This window comes from Miniopterus natalensis, chromosome 16, assembly GCF_054644295.1.
Source record: "Miniopterus natalensis isolate mMinNat1 chromosome 16, mMinNat1.hap1, whole genome shotgun sequence".
Classification (NCBI taxonomy): Eukaryota; Metazoa; Chordata; class Mammalia; order Chiroptera; family Miniopteridae; genus Miniopterus; species Miniopterus natalensis.
Genome location: NC_142096.1, coordinates 34,026,196 through 34,043,681, shown reverse-complemented (window position 1 = coordinate 34,043,681; position 17,486 = coordinate 34,026,196). Strand labels below are relative to the sequence as shown.

Genomic DNA, 17,486 nt, shown 5'->3' with positions numbered 1-17,486 from the left:
CTTACCTAACTTGGAAGGTTACTGTGGTCATTAAAGAGGTCAGGAATCCAAAGAGGGCTCTTTCCACCTCACCTGGCACAAAGGAAGTTGGTTTCAGGTTCTTAAAGGGCCAGGGGACTGGAGTAGACACTGATGACATTTCCAAGTCTGGTTTAATCAAATGATTAATGACCCTAGACAAGTATCAGCTCACTGGGGAAGCCAGTAGAAGTGAATTCACTATCGCCCAGATCAAGGCTAACTCCTCTAGAACATTCTAAACACCAAACTGACCACTACACATGGGCTTTGCTAGAGTTTTATAGAAATTGGATTACAATGAATTATTTACAGTTAAATCATTCTTAAAATATATTTTTAAATTTAGCCTGGAAACCTAGCCACTGAGCATCATTTCTATGGGAAATTGTACCCTACAATTCCATTCAGAATTCCAAACACTGGGAATACATCTTTTCTCTTTCCAGGTCCATGAGCTCACAGAGACTCCCTTCCGATCCTCTTCGGCAGATTCAGGAAGTTGCTTTCACTCTTTTTTTTTTTTTAAATATCTTTATTGATTTCAGAGAGGAAGGGAGAGGGAGACAGACAGTTGAAACATCAATGATGAGACAATCATCATTGATCGGCTGCCTCCTGCAAGCCCCAGCCTGGGGATCGCCTGGGGATTGAGCGTGCAATTGGGCACGTGCCCTGACTGGGAATGGAACCTCGATCTCCCGGATCCTAGGTCAATGCTCACCTGCTGAGCCACGCCGGGCTGGGCTGCTTTCACTCTTTGGTCCTATGGCCATTCAGATATGAGATGTCAGGTGAGGACTGTCAGGATAAAATAACTATATAACCATCTTTCACTTTTTTCTTTTTGGTCACATTCCTATTTATAATTTCATTTTATCTACAATTGCCCAGTGAAGTATGTAGAACAAATACTATTATTACTCATTTCAGAAATGAGGAAGTTGAAGTATAAAAGTGAAGTGACTTGCCCAAGGTCAAAGCCTGGCAGGACAAGGATCAGAAGCCAGATCTTTATTTCCCAGACCAACATTCTTATCAGTCAAACAACAAAGGCTTGGAAAAGGGATAGAAGGAAGTGATTTATTTATACTTAATTTTTAAACTAATTTTGTCTGGCTTTGTGAATTTTCATTAATTTCCTTCTTCATTGTCACCTGATGAGTTAGTCACTAAAACCTTCAGATCAGAAAGTATAAACTGTTTTAAATTATTTCCTCATTGTTATATATAGATGTTCAACTTTAAGTGTTTCATAATAAAATGACTCAGGGACTAAGCAAGCCCAATCTACATTAGTCACTTGTTGAACGGTTACAAGAGATCTATGCAAAACTCTTGGGAGGTGGGTGGGAGACAGAAATAAACACCAAAAAGATGACTAAATTAAAGACAAAAAGTGAATGTAAAACTTGCACATTTTTCCTGCTAGTTTAAGGTGTAGGATGGGAGAACAAATGCAAGGAAACAAGACACAGGTCATCTATTACCATTTTCCCCAGTTTAGGTGGTACCGAAGAGTTTTTTGTGGCAAGAGAAAGAAGTTAAAAGTTAACAGGACAGAACACTCAGACCTTGCCTTTATATAGCACTTTTACCTCACAAGTGCTTTCACATACATTATCTCATCTTTTAATCAAGAAATCACCCTGAGAGAGATAGGGGCAGATATAACTAAGTTCATTTTGCAAACTTGCTTAAGGTCACAGAGCCATTCAGTAGACAGGTGTAGAAGAAAACTCAGTAATTAAATTGAACGTTGACACCAATTTACAACTCTAATGGGATCATACACACTTCATATCACAAAGGCAAAGCACTTCAGTTCCATAATCTGGCAGACCAATTCCATTACTATTATAGAAAAGGTGGTAGAACATATTCTAATTGCATCTATATTATTTATAGGTGCTTTAAGTCATGTCTTAAGAATTTCTTCTAAAAAAAATAAGCACATAATGTTTGTGTTGAGACTTTTAAAGACACGGTGTAACCTTACACATCAAATTTAATATCTGATTTTTGCAAGAGGAATGCTCTGAGCACACCCAGGATTTAGTCCATTTAGAGTTCCTATTTAGTATTTCATGTGGCATTTTTGGCTTCTGTTTCATGTTGGGGGTGAAAATAAACCTCTGGGTGATAGAGAGTAACCTGATGGGTATAGAGAGGGTTTCCTTGGTACCAATAACATTCCAAGAAGCACAAATAGGTGAGGCAACTGGAAGGCAGGCAATGAAGTATGTGAGACCTCAGGAAGGTAAAAGGCAGGCAAGTCAGGATGTCTGGAAATCAATCATGTGATGTAATCGTATCAAACTATTTCTGGTTATTGTTTCCAATTTTAAGTAACACTGACTTGGTCTTTCTAAATATCACTCTCTATTAGAAGATAATTAAATGATTATTTGAAGATGAAATAAGGGATAGAAGAAATAATTAAATTAAAAACTGTTCCTAACAAATTGCATTACTCTAGGCCATGAGAAATGAACATAAGGATTTTCACTATTTTTAAAAATGCTTTATTATATGATATACATTTCCCTTGGGGGGTAGGGGCGGGGGGAGAAGCTGAGAGAGAGAGAAATGAAATTTTAAAAACTCCAGTGGTTAAAATATCAGGTTGGCCATGACACAGAACAAGGAAAGATAAAGTGTCACTATTTACAAGAAGCCTGATGCTTTGAGAGAAACAGAGTAAAAAGAAATCTGCTCCATTCTCTCAATGACGGCTCCCTGGGCACTGGCTCCACTTCAGAATGAAAGAGCTTTTCCTACCAGTACAATCGCACACTCACACAGGGCTTGAAACAGTAAAACCCACTGATATTCCCATTCATATTCTTTCCATTGTTTCACTTGTCAACTACTAACAGAGACTACATCTTTAAAATACAGCCGACAACTTGCATATGATACATCAGAGGAATCAAGCCAGGGCATTTTTCTCTCCTAATGTTTTTCAACTGGGTGCTACTAATAAACAAAAATTACTTAAAGATGGAAATGTCGTTCAAGAAATATTTCTGTCTGTGAACGAGTGTATAATTAATTATACTACTTACTGAACTATTGTAATCACATTTTTAAAGTAATTTTTGTTTACTTTATCTAAGAAAATAGCAAAAGTTACTCCAGAATTACCCATTTTTACTTAGTTGTCTGATTCTTATCTCTAGTATGACCCCTCTGCCCACCCCTTTCCCCTTATCATCATTAACTAGCCCATGTTAAAGGGCATAATCTCTTTCTCAACACAACAGACTTAAGTAGTCCTAACTGATCAGGGGACTTCAAATCCAATTGGCCAAATACCATGCTGCTCAGTGGCGTCTGCACTGGCCTGGGCCCCAGATTTTGCTCAAAACTTAGCACTAAGTTCCCACCAACAACTCCTGCCCTCATTATGAAGACTCCTTTTAAGGAAAGAGGCACCTCCTTCAACCTCCCAACCAACAGTCTCTGGCCTTTTCCAATTATTTCCTGCTGCCTACTCTACTCTCCAAATTTTAACTCAAAATTCCCTTTCAGATACTATTTAAATTTGATCATAGAAAATGACTTCTCCTTAACAGAATTCTCTGGCTTTTTTTTAGGGGCTTTCATGCTATCACCTTCCATTGTTACCAGAACTCTGTGACCCATACTATGACCTCCACTTTAAGAAGAAACTGAGGCTCAGAGTTCAAGTGCAGAAAAGTCGGAATTTAAACAAAGGCTGTTTTCCTTATTCTGAATTTCTTCAGCACATTTCTATTCTCTCTGTCAATCTATTTCATCACTGTTACTATCATTTTGCGGCTATTTTGTGTACACATGTCAAGAGACTTCTGTGTCTTCACTAGACTAAGCATACTATTGGCTCTAACTGAACAACTTAATCATGAGATTAACAAACCAGCAAAGACTTTCACCTCCACACTTTGAAAATGCATCATTTTACAGTGAACCTTAACATTTGGTGATCCATTTCCCCATTCAATTTCCTCATCTCCTTTCTACTGCCAGATGATGGGGAAAGGCCTAAATCTCAAGGTCTTTAATACTTATTATGATGAAAAGTGTGGCATGGAAGGAAGCTAAAGTGACTCCCTAAAATAAGGGTTTGACGCTATATATGAACTATGTTCAATGTCAGAAATAAGGAGGAGTTTGCTGTATTAAAGAACTCTCACATCACTTAAATAATTCGAGTAATCAGCTGCCAGGATTGCCTAGTGCCACAGAGGCCACGGTGCTTAATAACATAGGCACCCCAGTGCCTAACTGGAGCGGTCTGTACACTTTTCCTGCCCACATTGCTGCTGTGTCCCCCTCTGCCTCTTCTGCAACCCCTCTCTTCCTTTCCTCAAAAGTATTTTCTCCGCTCTCCTGAATGAACACTCTACACAGGGGTCCTGTTTGCTTCAAACGGAGGCTCTCACAGCCAAGGGATGACCGTATGTTTTTAAAAACCTTCCCTTCCTCTTCTTCACCGCTGAAATAATGAACAATCTTTTCAAAGGCCTGGCCCTTTCTAGATCTTCTACACAGAGACACCTCCGAGGCCATTTCAGGAAGGGCGTTTGATGCACCCCCCGCTTCCCTAGATGCCTTGAAAACCCCACACAAACTGCTGGGCCCATCTCTCAGCTTCCTCTGTAAGATAAGGGAGAGAGGGCGTTGAGACACTGACCAAAGCGGGTTCTGTAGAGTATCAGTCCTTCCCCTAAAGAGAGAGGTTTTCCAGTGATACAAGTTTAGGAAATTACTAATTCTCCTTTGGAGAATCGCAATGCATAAACGCATGCTGAAGGCTTCAGAGTCTTGAGGGAGATTCTTTCAATCAAGCATTCCTCAAACTTATTTGACTACAAAATCCTTTTTTCCTCATATAGTTATTCACATCCTGATTAACTAGTCTTATGGAGCCAAGTTTTGAAGATGCTGCACTAGATGCACATTAAGGTCCAGTTGAGTGTAAAGGTTTTAGAATTCTGAATAAAATCTAACAATACCTACAAAACATAAAGATGGATTTCTATACATTACCCATAAAGATCAACCTCAATCTAGCATAAACCAGTACATTCACTATTAGCAGCTACATTACCTGGTAACCTAAGAGAGAGATATATATCTAGATTCTTTCTTATAAAGGCAACTCAGTGAAATACTATATCCAGACCTAACTCTCTTGCATATTAGACAAAATGCTACCAAACACAACCTTAATTTGGAAATAACTACAGAGGGAGTTCTAAAGCACTGGAATAGAAATTAATTACCAGTAATAACCAAAGCAGACATATCCTGGGGCCAAATGGCTGAAGAATGAATACCTAAAGTCACCTTTTTTTTCCTAGTTAATTTCCACATGTGGACAATATTCCTACAGATGAAAAGGCTTATATATAGGGCACTTGGAAATCTTTGACAAGAAAGGCGTTAAGAGACAGCACACTCCTGTGCAGTGTCAAGTGTGTGTGACAGGGAGTAGAAAAGAGGGTAATCTTCAGTACCTTCCAATCTGGTTCCAAGAGATTTTCACTAATTCCACTGTCGTCTCTAACCTTCTTGCTATTCTGATGACAACAGTAATTTCTCTGATGCTCGGGAATCTCTGTCCCCAAATTTTATAACCCCCTCGCTAATTTCCTTTTCTTCCCCTTTTGTCAAATGATCCAAGATGTGACTGCATTTCACATTCAGTCGGTAAATGGTCATATCCAATAAACAACACTGTCTGGCCTGGAACTTTCTTCAGATACTATAAATTATTGGCTTTCTAAGTGAGAAATACTCCCTAAATCTGGTTTAAGTAAAACGGTAACTCACAACTTGCAAGATACATAAGAGTTGACACTCAAATAGTGGATGCTAAGGCCACTTTAAAGGAAGATTTACAAAAGGTAAAGCTTACCAGTTCATGGAGGGTGAGGGGAGGAGGCACAGGGAAGTGACTTGTCAAAAACATTCTAAATGGGTTGCATAATGGCAAGACTGAGGTAAGCTACACCTTTGACCCATCTCGTTCTTTTATTATATCTAAGATTGCGTTGGTTTCAACAGCTCACACGAGGTACATTTCCACTCTTCTAGCTCTCAACCAGATTAAATGTTCAGGTTAGCTTATCATGTAAAAACCACAGCACACGGGGCATATTCATGAACAGATTTGTAAGAAACAACACAAGTAGACCAATTTAGCCCTTAATTGCTCCTGTTAGGTTAAGAAGAAAAATACTGTCCCTCCCCAGGCTTTTGGTGGGAACTGTTATCAAACACTGACTACAAAAAAAACAAAAAACAAATATGTGGCAACAACCCAATTTCAATGCTTTCAAATCTTACATAATCTATAATATGCATGTAGCACCAAAGAGAGTAAGAGAGGAAAGTGAAGAAAAATACAAATGCTCTGAATCTTCTAACACATCAACATGCTGAAACAGAACATACTAAAAGAATAATATACAGGTAAAAGCTGAATATTCTTTTGAGATCTTTTTTAATCCTCCCCTGAGGATATGTTTTTATTGATATTTTAGAATGAGAGACACAGAGAGAAACATCGATGTGAAACATCGATTGGTTGCTTCCCGTATGGCCCTGACTAGGGCTGGAACCTGCAACCAGAGCATGTGCCCTGACTGGGAACTGAACCTGCCACCTTCTGGTGCCCAGGGTGATGTTCAACCAACTGAGCCACCCCGCTGGGCCCCTTAGTTATTAACTCTCCTTGAGCACATGCCACGAAAGTCATTAAGTGATGTCTATATTCTCTGTGTTGAACGTCTGTCTCCCTCTCTAGACTTGGGACATCCTGAAGGGTCAGGGTCACGTGGGCTTTGCTGAGTGACCTCCTATGTTCCGGACCTAGAAGGACCTGGCACACAGCGGTGTTAAGTAAATATTTATTCTATGACCGTTTGAGAACAAAGAGCCAACCAATGCTGCCCATTCCGTATACCCAAATAATAAAAGCTTAGAAATGAAGTAAAGGAACATTAGGTCATCAAGTCTGATGTTCAGAACTTCATTTTGTTCTCAACATGAAATTGAAAAAAGCTTTTCCCTGGCAGGGACAGCAAGAAAGGAAGTAACTGAACCATAGTCGATCTGTGAGCCATTTTACAGCTTTCAAAACACTTCCATCACATGTGGTCTCATGACTGAAAGTGGCCGAAGAATTCTTATAGAACTCTCTGCAGTTCAAAATGAACATTTTAAAGAACTGTGGCAGGCACAGAACCTATTTATCTTGAAAGTTTTTATAAATGGCTTATACCATATCTGGGGCTTTTGTTGTTGTTAATCCTCACTAAAGGATATTTTTTCCATTGATTTTTTTGAGAGAGAGTAAAAGGGAGGGGGAGACAGAGAGAAAGTGAGAAACATCAATATGAAAGAGACACACTAATTGGTTGCCTCCTGCACGTGCTCCAACTGGAACTGAGGTCTGCGCCCTTGACCGGGAACTGAACCAGAGACCCTTCAATCCTTGGGCCGATGCTCTACCCACTGAACAAAACCAGCCAGGGCATGGGACCTTTTTAGTGCTCACTGCAAAATTCTTTCTCTACAAACTACCTGAGACAAAGTCCTGTTTTCTGCTGTTTTATTTTGTTTTTTAATTTCAGAGTACTGAAATGAATACTGATTCCAAATAAACTCTTCAAGCATTGGAGAGTATACAGCAGCTCTTTTCTCAAAGGCCAAAGAAAGGCAATCTGGGAGCTTTTGCTGAAAGGGGTTTCCCAGGGATTGTTGGTAAACTGACTGACACCTCTAAAGTTCCAAAGTAAACTTCTAAAACCTCTTCAGAGGTACATAACCTCCAGAATTCTGTGTAGGTGAGAGTAGGACAGACATTTATTTAAATAATAAGCTCTAAAGCTCTTTGATGATTTTTTTTAATGTACCATGACTATATGAAAATTCATAAACAGTAAGACCACAGGATAGATCAGAATCTGGGCAAATGACATAGTAATGGGAGTGCTGCAGCTCTTTAAAAGTCTACGACACAGCAGAAGTTAAATAGGGATTCATATAGGTTCCTATTATCTGTATTCCTTCTGAGTAACTGAATTTAAAACAATTTCTTGAACACCTCAGACTGTAACTAGCTTATATCTAATCCTATGATTATGGAATTCTAGGCTAGGACAGGTCAAAGACAATAAAAGTTTTAAAGCCTTGAAATAAAGCGAGCAAAGTACTTGTTTTTAAGAAAGACTTTGTTCCATCTTCCTAAGTAACATATTTGGAAACCTGGGTTTGCAGTAACATAATATCTTATATCTCTATCCAATTTTATGAATGTCAAAGTGTTTGATACACACACAGTACTTTAATCTGACTCACACAATAATCTTGTGAAATAGGCAGACCAAGGATTTTACAGATGAAGAACATGAAGTTCCAAAGGTTTTGTTTCTTGACCCAGGATCATAACTTAGAAAATGGAAGAACTAGGGTTGGAAGGGTTTCTGATCCAGAGGGTTATTGCTATTTCTGAGAGCTATAGCATTCTGGTCCCTCTCAAGCTACTGTTTATTTTTTATATCTCCCCTAAACAAGCAACAAGACAGTGATGCCCATAACTTCAAATATATAAAGACTACATAGTATATTAAAAGGTGTAAAATATTTCCCTCAAAATACTGATCATGTCCTCATATGGTTTCAGGTCTTAGAAACCTTCTAAAATTATGGTCTACTATTCTTGGTCTTGTGTCAAGCTTATATAGAGAGCACAATTTTGCACCAGAAAAGAACAATAAATATGTTTTCTCTTCTAATGAAAAACCAGGGACCTTCCTGACAAGCACAAGAATCACTATATCCAGTTGCTCAATAGTCTAGTGTGAGTGAGGTTAGCATCCAAAAGTGGGATAAACCTCAAAGCATAATCTTTCCTGTTTAACAGAGTGGGGGTAACAGGATGAGGCCATGGGATAAAAGAAAGGCTATTAACTACTGAATGTGTGAGGGTAAGGTGAGGGTGAGAGCTTCTTTGTCTTTGACTTTTGTTTTTTATGAGTGGCTCAGTTTTTTGAAGGGGAAAGAGTTCAATTCTTTATGTAAAAAATACCTTAAGTATGTGTGCATCCTAGAGTTTAACAGGAAAAGAATCCATATTAAGTTCTTTAACTTCACAAATCTGGTTTTCTTATCTCTAATGTACACTGTGCTGTTACATTTGCATAACTTCCAAGTTAAAGACAGAAAAGCCTATCAAATAACCTCCAAAGAATACAAGGGTCAAAGTGGGATTGATCTACATAATAGGGCTAACTCTGACCTTCAGTAGTAAACACACTTTATTTTATAAAGTCAGCCTTGTTCTTTGAGGTCAGCAGTTTTCAACCCTGGATACATATTAGAATGAGCTTTTAAAAATACTGTCCCCCAATCCTGCACCAAACCAATGAAATCTACTCTTTGGAGTAGACACAAGTTGTAGGGGTCAGCTAGAATTGAAAACCTCTGGTCTAAGTGCTTTGTCATCCAGTTTCAAATACCCCAACAGGATGTCATTTCCATATTTTCCTATGAAAGAAATATTCACAGTATCAGGACTAACAGCCACCATGCCTAGAAACATCAGAATTTTATAAGCTGAATGAGTTTATTACTTGGATATAAGCGATAATCTTAAGTTAATCACAAATAATACACTTAATAAATACTAATCAAATACTAACAACAACAAAATTTAAACCAGAAAATAATTTTTAAAAAAGTTTTTGTAACTTCATACAACTATGTAATGCTCATTTAAGCATAGCTTAAGTATTAAACCATATTAAAAATTTATCTTCCACTGACTAGTAGCCAATCTTGTAAAATATTTGATTTTTGGAATTTTCCCATAGATATAAGTTAGAAAAGGCAAATAAAGAAACCAGAAGTACAGGACATCCTATTACACAGGTATATGAAATAAGTTCAAAGGGGAGTTTCCACTTCTCAGAGGACAAAAGGCTTCTCAGAAACATTACTGCAATCGTATTGCTCATTTCTTACTCAACCCGGTACTGCTGAAAGGAGGTTGCTATGTTCCCACCTTAACTGCCTATCTGTTGTTCCTGTGACAGCTGAAGTCAACAAAGATAAGTGTGGCTTCTGGAAAAACCAAAATGCCAAGCTTCTTTATTTTAAAACTTGTTCTGAAACTCTTCCATATTATCTGATTCTACAAATTTGGCAACAGCTGCGTATTAGTTAGAGCTGGAGAAAGAGTAACTCACCTGGTCTAAGCTGTATACTTAAGCAAATAGAAAAAATGAAAACAAGTTCTCTGGAACTTTTAGCATTTGATAAAAATCTTCTCACATTCTAAGGAGGCTTACACTAAAAAGTTTGAGACCAAAAGATGCAGGAAAATCTAAAATAGGTGTAATGTCCTAATGAAACCTAGGTAGCCTGACTGGGAAAATATTTAAAATTCCTATTCTATGAACTTCCTGATTAAGAGGAAATTAACGGCTGCTACAGTAAGAATAAGGAAATATTAGAGATTAGAGATTTGATTTTGTGTTTTTATTTCTAGGTCAGAGTTGCAAATAATTATAACATTTATAGGTGTGTGGTATAAACTTACATGATTTATCGTTGACTGAACAGCCTTTACATAATGATTTAGTTCCCGATCCATCATAGCAAATTCAACCATCGCCTTATCCATACTGTATTCACTACTCACTTCAGCTGAAAGAAAGAAAAAGCAATTATTATTTCCCATTTAAAATGCCATATCTGGAAAAAGTTGCACCAATATAATGTGTATCAGTCAATGCTCTAAATGATTTTGTAAAGGTATTACATGTTTTTTAAAACTTCAACATATGTGTACTTCATTCAAATTTCTAAGAACATTCCCAGCAGAAAAAGGCTCAAAGGCAGAAAGGTGGGATTAGACTCAGGAGTTCCAGGCTCTGCCACTTCCTTGTATGATCTTAAATCAATCACTACACTTCTCCCTCATCCCCTAAAGCACCCCATCATCTACCTGCACATGAGCCTCACAGGACTGCTAAAGATCAAATAAGGAAGATTTTTCACTTTGAGTAACAGTAGCTTGGCTTATGTAGACCAATGCTCCTACTGAGGACAACTAAAACAATTGGGGAAAGAAAGAAATCTTAAAAGTAAAAGAGTCACAAGTTAGTAAGAAACAACCAGTGCAAAATCTAGGAAAAAATGAAAAAGAAAAGCGGAGCAACAAACAAAGTTACATAGTCAGCTGGGTTCCCTTCCTCAGAATAAAGATGAACCAGAAGTAATTCCACCCTGGGAGGTTGGCCTTGGCCACTGACCAGAACAGAAGAAAGAGGGAGAGAAAACCACCTGTTTCTGAAAAACTGGATTTGCAGCCTGGGTTCCGCGGGAACCTAAGAACTTACGATCTTGGTGAGGGGTGTCTCAGAGTGAGAGTACCCACAGGTACTCCCCTCTGGAGAAGACACTCATCCTGGGCCTCAAATAATCCCAACAAATAATTGTTAAGGATAATGAACAGATTACAGGGAGTCGGGGGTACCTTACCCTAAAAAACACAAGGAAACAATCCACCAAGAGTAAGAATCAGCAGAAACAGATCCACAAATGTGTCAGATGTTGGGATTGTCTCAGTCAGAATATGAAACAACTACGCCTATTATGTTTAAAAATTTAAAATACCCTCAAGGAATATGAGACTAAAAAGTGACCATCAGATTGGAAAGTGGGATAAATTTCTTAAAAGTGTTTTAAAACTGTTTCTTAAGGTCTAAACACAAAGGAAAAGAGAGAACACAGGATAATAAAAAGTTTAACATTTAAAAAGCTGAATGAAAGGGAAATAAAGCTGACTTAAATCACATTTGGAAATGCAGATACTCAGACTCTTCAAATGTTGGTATTTCTTGTCTGCTCTGAAGAACAATATCACAGATCATCCCGAAGTCGTGAAATAACGTAAAATCCACTTACATTTGGCTTTTAAAAATGATTTTCCTAGACTTTACGATTAGTCTTTAATTTTACAATAGTAAATTATAAACACATTCCATAAACTATCTCCTGAGTTAACCTGCTTCTGAGAGAATACCTCTTGACTTAAAATACCTAGATTTTGGTAAAATGTTGACAACCGCACACTGGGATTATGGGTTAATTTTTGAGAGCACTTAGAAATGTGCCTTTGACATGAAAAATACTATAAAAAGTTTTACAAAATAAAATAGGATCATGGTTCTCATTATCCAGGTCCCATGGATAATAGTAAAATTTGAATCAGAGAGCAATTTCAAACACAAGGCCAAGGAGACCTTCCCTGTAAAGGAGAAAGTGAGCAGTGGCTGAGTCAATGTTTCACAGCAGGACGCCCAAGGGAAGACTCTCTGGAGGCCAACTGTGGCTTACAGGCAGCTCAGCTAAAGCTCCAGGGCCCAAGAATGTTGGGACAAGTTGAAGAACCTACCTGATGAATGGTGGAGCCTGAGGCAACAAAGGGAAAACACCAGAGGAGATCAGGAAGCTAGTCCTAAAAATAACTGAGAATCACACCACACCTGGAAGTGATGCCCAGTCAGATAACTTCAGGCTAAAGCCAGTGTCTTGGTCTGCTGTGGAGAACAGAGACTGAAGAGCTAGCAGAGATCCCATAATGGTATCTGCAAGAGAGGCCATGAGAACGTCCATATCAAGCGGCAACCTACAGCCGATATTTTAAAATTATTTTTGTGATTCTTTTTAGTCATCTTGTTAACCTTTATTTCTCTTATTATTGCAATAACAACCTCTTTTTAAAAATGTTATTTGGGTTCCTGTTTCAGAAACTCTAACTAGGGAAGACAGAGAACTGGTGTCTTTTTCTATTAAAGAATTAAAGTAGGAAAAGAAGAGCACAGTATTGCATTAAAAAGGCCAACAGGCCAAATAAATCCCCAAATAATTCAAAAATTCAGGAAGGCAAAAAGCGATAAATAAACAGTGGCTGGGGGATGGGGTGGGTGTGGAACAGCCAGAGGTTCCCTGCTCCTTTATTCCAAAGTCTATAATCCTACTATCGAAAATCTCTCTCTTACAGGGAAAGCCCTTCCTAAAAATCCAAACCAATCCAATTCTACACTACATATCCTTCAAGGGGAGAGCTCAAGCCCTAACTGCTTTTAAACTATGTCAGCCTAGAAGGATCTCAGTTAATTTATCACAACTATATTTAATACTTTAGCACTTCTAACCATAAACAATATTGTCTTTTTATACACATTCACCTAATTTCTCCAAAGAGATTTTAATCCATTTACAGGCAAGTATGATGCCTTAGTGCTCTTGGGATCCACCAAAGAATTACAGCACCTCTTCTTTCAATATTCTTATAAGGCCATTATTTAATAAATTTGGAAATTAAAATTTCACCAACTATAAATTGTCCTGCCCTTAGCCATTCAACTGAATTAATATATAAAGAAGACGTGATATAGATTCATTTGCCTATTATATTTTTATTGAGATTTTTCCACAGGAAAGAGGTTGGCACCAGGAAAGTGGGGGGGGGGGGGGGGGGGGAGCAGCAAGGGAAGGGAGCAGGGAAGAGGAGAATCCCACAAAAGATGTTACAATTCACAGAATGACAGTCCCAGAGAGGAAAGTACTTCATCACCACACCTCTGCAAGCCTGGCATTAGAGAAAATTGGTGCAGATGATAAAGCACAGAAAGTAATGACAACGATGAAAAAGGTATAATAACAGTAGCTGTAGCTAACAATTAGTAAACACTTTATTATGTGCCAAGACTATACTGAGCACACCAGATTTACACTAAACCTCAGATCAACATTAAGAGACAGGTAGTTTATCTCCACTTTATATATGAGAAACTGAAGCACTGAGCAGCTGAAGTGATTTGCCCAAGGCAGAGCAGGACTCCAGCTCAGGCTTCCTTCCTGCAAAGTCTGTACACCTGCCACATGCTAAAAGGTGCTTATATTATACACAAGGACAAGCACCTCTGACTCCTCCATGAATATCCAGGGAACAAACCCTCGGGGGGAGAAAGTCAGGGCCTTGAGCTTCATTTTAGCTCCCTGGTGATCCCTTCCAAGTATGACACCAGGTAATGCCACTAGAATGCTATCAGACCTGGTCCTGGAAAAGCTTTTCCAAATTCCTTAAGAAGAGGAAACTGATAAAAAAAAAAAAAGTAATAATAATTTTCCCTTTTTAGGAGATTACAGTTCATCACTGAACAACATGGGTTTGAACTGCACACATCCACTTATACGCAGATTTTTTTTAATGATTACTGCAGCTGTATTTTCTTTTCTCTAGCTTACTTTATTGTAATACAGTATGTAATACATGTAACATATAAGATATGTGTTAATCCACTGTTTAGGTTATCGGTAAGGCTTCCAGCCAGTGGTAGGCTAAGAGTAGTTAAGTTCTGGGGAGTTGTTGTGTGTTTTTTAATGAATTTATTGGAGTGACATTGGTTAATAAAATTATATTTCACATGTACAATTCTGTAATACATCCATCATCTGTATATTATACTGTGTGCTCACCGCCCCATCATTTACTCCCCCTTTACCCTCTGATACCTTTCCCTCCAGTAATCACCACACTGCTGTCTGTGTTTTTGAGAGTTTTTTTTCCTTTTTCTTTTTTGCTTAATTCCTTCACCTTTTTCACCCAGCCCCCAAACCCCCTTCCCCTCTGACAGCTGTCAGTCTGTCCTCTGTACTATGAGTCTGTTTCTATTTTGTTTGTTAGTTTATTTTCATTAGATTCCACATATAAGTGAAATCATATGGTACTTGTCTTTCTCTGCCTGGCTTTTTCCACTTACCACGGTACTTTCCAGGTCCCTTCATGCTGTCCAAAAGGTAATATTTCCTTCTTTTTTACAGCTGCATAGTATTCCATGGTGTAAATGTCCCACAGCTTTTTTACCCACTCATCTACTGATGGGCACTTGGGCTGCTTCCAAATATTGGCCATTGTAAATAACGCTGCAATGAACACAGGGGTGCATATATATTGAACTGTAAGTTTTAAGACTGGTGAAGAGAGTGACCTGCCACATCAGCAAGGCTAACTAGAGGTGCTGTGAAAGCAACCAAGTCACCCACTGACTGCTAGGAGAATAACTAAGCCAGCTCTAGCTGCTAAGAAGCCAAACCTGTACTAGGCTAAGAGCATGGCAGCAACAGAGATGGAGGCAGCAGCCATGGACTGATTACCAGACAGCAAATGAGGGGCAGCAGGAGGGAAATGTTCAAGAGGAAGGGGAGTCCTGGATACACGGAGTGGAGCCCAATTCAAAACCACTTCTGTCAAGCCTTTGGCTGGCTGCCTTCCTCAGCCAAGCAGGGTCTGGAGAGTCTAGGGATTTTCCTATTTCTTGGATGTGCCATTCTATAAGCATGCATTAATTCCAGTCAACCTTTGCTTGTGTTAACCATAAGAACCTAAGTGACATACTTGAACATTCATTTATAAGACAATAAATATATGTGCAAGGCTAATGGGGAGAGCTTGGTAACTGAGACCTGTGTAACTCATCTGGTACCTAATTATGAAACTGTTAAGAAGTTAGTACAGTAACTAGCTGAAATATATCCCTCTGCTCCTGCCCCAGCAAATAAAGTCCAGAGGGCACAGATAAACCTTGATTTACATTATGAAATTATAACTGTTTCTGTTAATACTAGTACCAGGGCTGCCCTCCTACAGGTCTGTGTGTTTGTACCCAGTGATCCTGGTCAGCACTACCCCAAACACTATGAACTGCTAAAAATACCCGAAGAACTTTAAAAGTGTTATTTAGACCAGGAAGGGTCACAGCATTAAATCCACTCTTAAAAGATGATTTCTGTTTCTTTTTTTTTTTTTTTTTCCCTGTTCAGTGGCAAACCCTAGAAATGATAATCACTAAAGGAAGATTTCTTTTTAGACTGAAGTACTCTAATAGTTATATAATATAAAAAGTATCTGAATGGGTGAAGCTGGTCTGCATATAATTTTCCTAAGTCAAACAAACCTATAATTATGCAATCTAAGCAGCCACGCTATTCATTAGACACGTCATCTGTTACTCAATGTCAAAATGCACTAAGAGCAATATTGTAACTACTACTAACTCTCTCCTTTTGAAGTGTTGAACAGGCATTCAAATTACATGATCAGGAGACATTAAGCAGAAGTGGGTGATTTAGTGTTGCAATCAAATTCAACTGAAAACAAAATTCATAAGAATTCTGTGAGAGTAAGATGATGACTTGAGGCAGGAACAAGTATGAAAGCAAAGTGGTAACAATTAATGCTGGTTGTCTTGGAAGACTGGCACAAAATGAGGGAAAAGAGATTGGTCTGTGAGAGGAAAGGAAGGGAGGAGACAAACTAGCTATTTTTACAGATGCAGACAAATTCCAGGTCCTCTGACTGTAAGATATAGGTACTAAGGCTGTAGCAATATGGTAATTCTTATGTAGCAGAGCATGGACACATGAGTTAATACAGGGTGAGTTCCAAGGTTGTCAGGGTCTATTCACATCTTACTTGTTCAATATAATGGCCTTTTCTAGGCCACAGGTTAAAAATGGGGGAGCAGAACAGTTATCTTGGCTTCCCCAAGTTCAGGTGGGCATGGTCACCAGAACAATCAAGCGTGAGTTCTATACCAGGGACCAGTCCCGCAAGGAAAGGCAAGTGATGCAGCTAAGAGGTGTAGCTTTATGATCAACTATTCCAAATGAGGCCCCCCGCAGCCACAGCTGTCCTGTAGCTGCAGCCTAAGGTATGCACTACAGAGAAACCAACTCTTCCCTGAGGCCCAAGGAAGCACAGCTGAAACAGGTACCAGAGCCAAGTCCATTCCCTATCATCCCCAAGGTCTTCAGAAGTGCCTTCAGTGAAAGAGAGTGAAAAGGACACTTCCTTCCTCTTTCCGCGAGCCTGCCCATATACGCTTCTATGCCAGCTCTCTAAACTACCAGACGTCTTTCTGCTTTGTTCTACTGTTCCCTATGGTCTCAGCCACAGGTCCTTTCCCAGAATCCTCCCTAATCTCCAGAATAGAACCAAATGCTTCATGCTTTATAAAATCATAAAACTTCTTTACCTTTACAACCAGGACACATGTGCATGTGTGTTAGGGAGGCCCACCCTGAAAACACATTTTACCTACGTAACGTATCTTTTCCAACTTTTTACCCCTGATTCAACTGCACAGTTTTGCCCGTGGTCAAGATGTTTCCTGAAATTTTGTCCCAAACAAATAAAACTTGCAGAATCAGGTGTATTCTTTTATTCTACAAAGTCATGTACAAGCATATCTAAACAGGAACAATACCAATTATATATAGTTGATTAAATTCAACTCTGTGCACTTTATTAGTGAAATACCATACTAAGACAAAGCAGCCATTTAGTGTTCTCATGAGGTTGCTGACTCTAATTCAACATGAATCATAGAGTCAGAAGAGCT

The 17,486-nt window shown here is 38.7% G+C and overlaps 1 protein-coding gene across 2 annotated transcripts in view; it reads right to left on the bottom strand.

Moving 5' to 3' along the window:
- Positions 1-17,486, bottom strand: part of NSMCE2 (NSE2 SUMO ligase component of SMC5/6 complex) — a 202,258-nt gene that overhangs the window by 151,297 nt on the left and 33,475 nt on the right. For both annotated transcript variants that reach the window (XM_087825486.1, XM_087825487.1), the window contains exon 3: positions 10,613-10,719. In XM_087825486.1, coding sequence (XP_087681612.1) covers positions 10,613-10,719 — 107 coding nt within the window. The remainder of the gene's footprint in view (positions 1-10,612; positions 10,720-17,486) is intronic.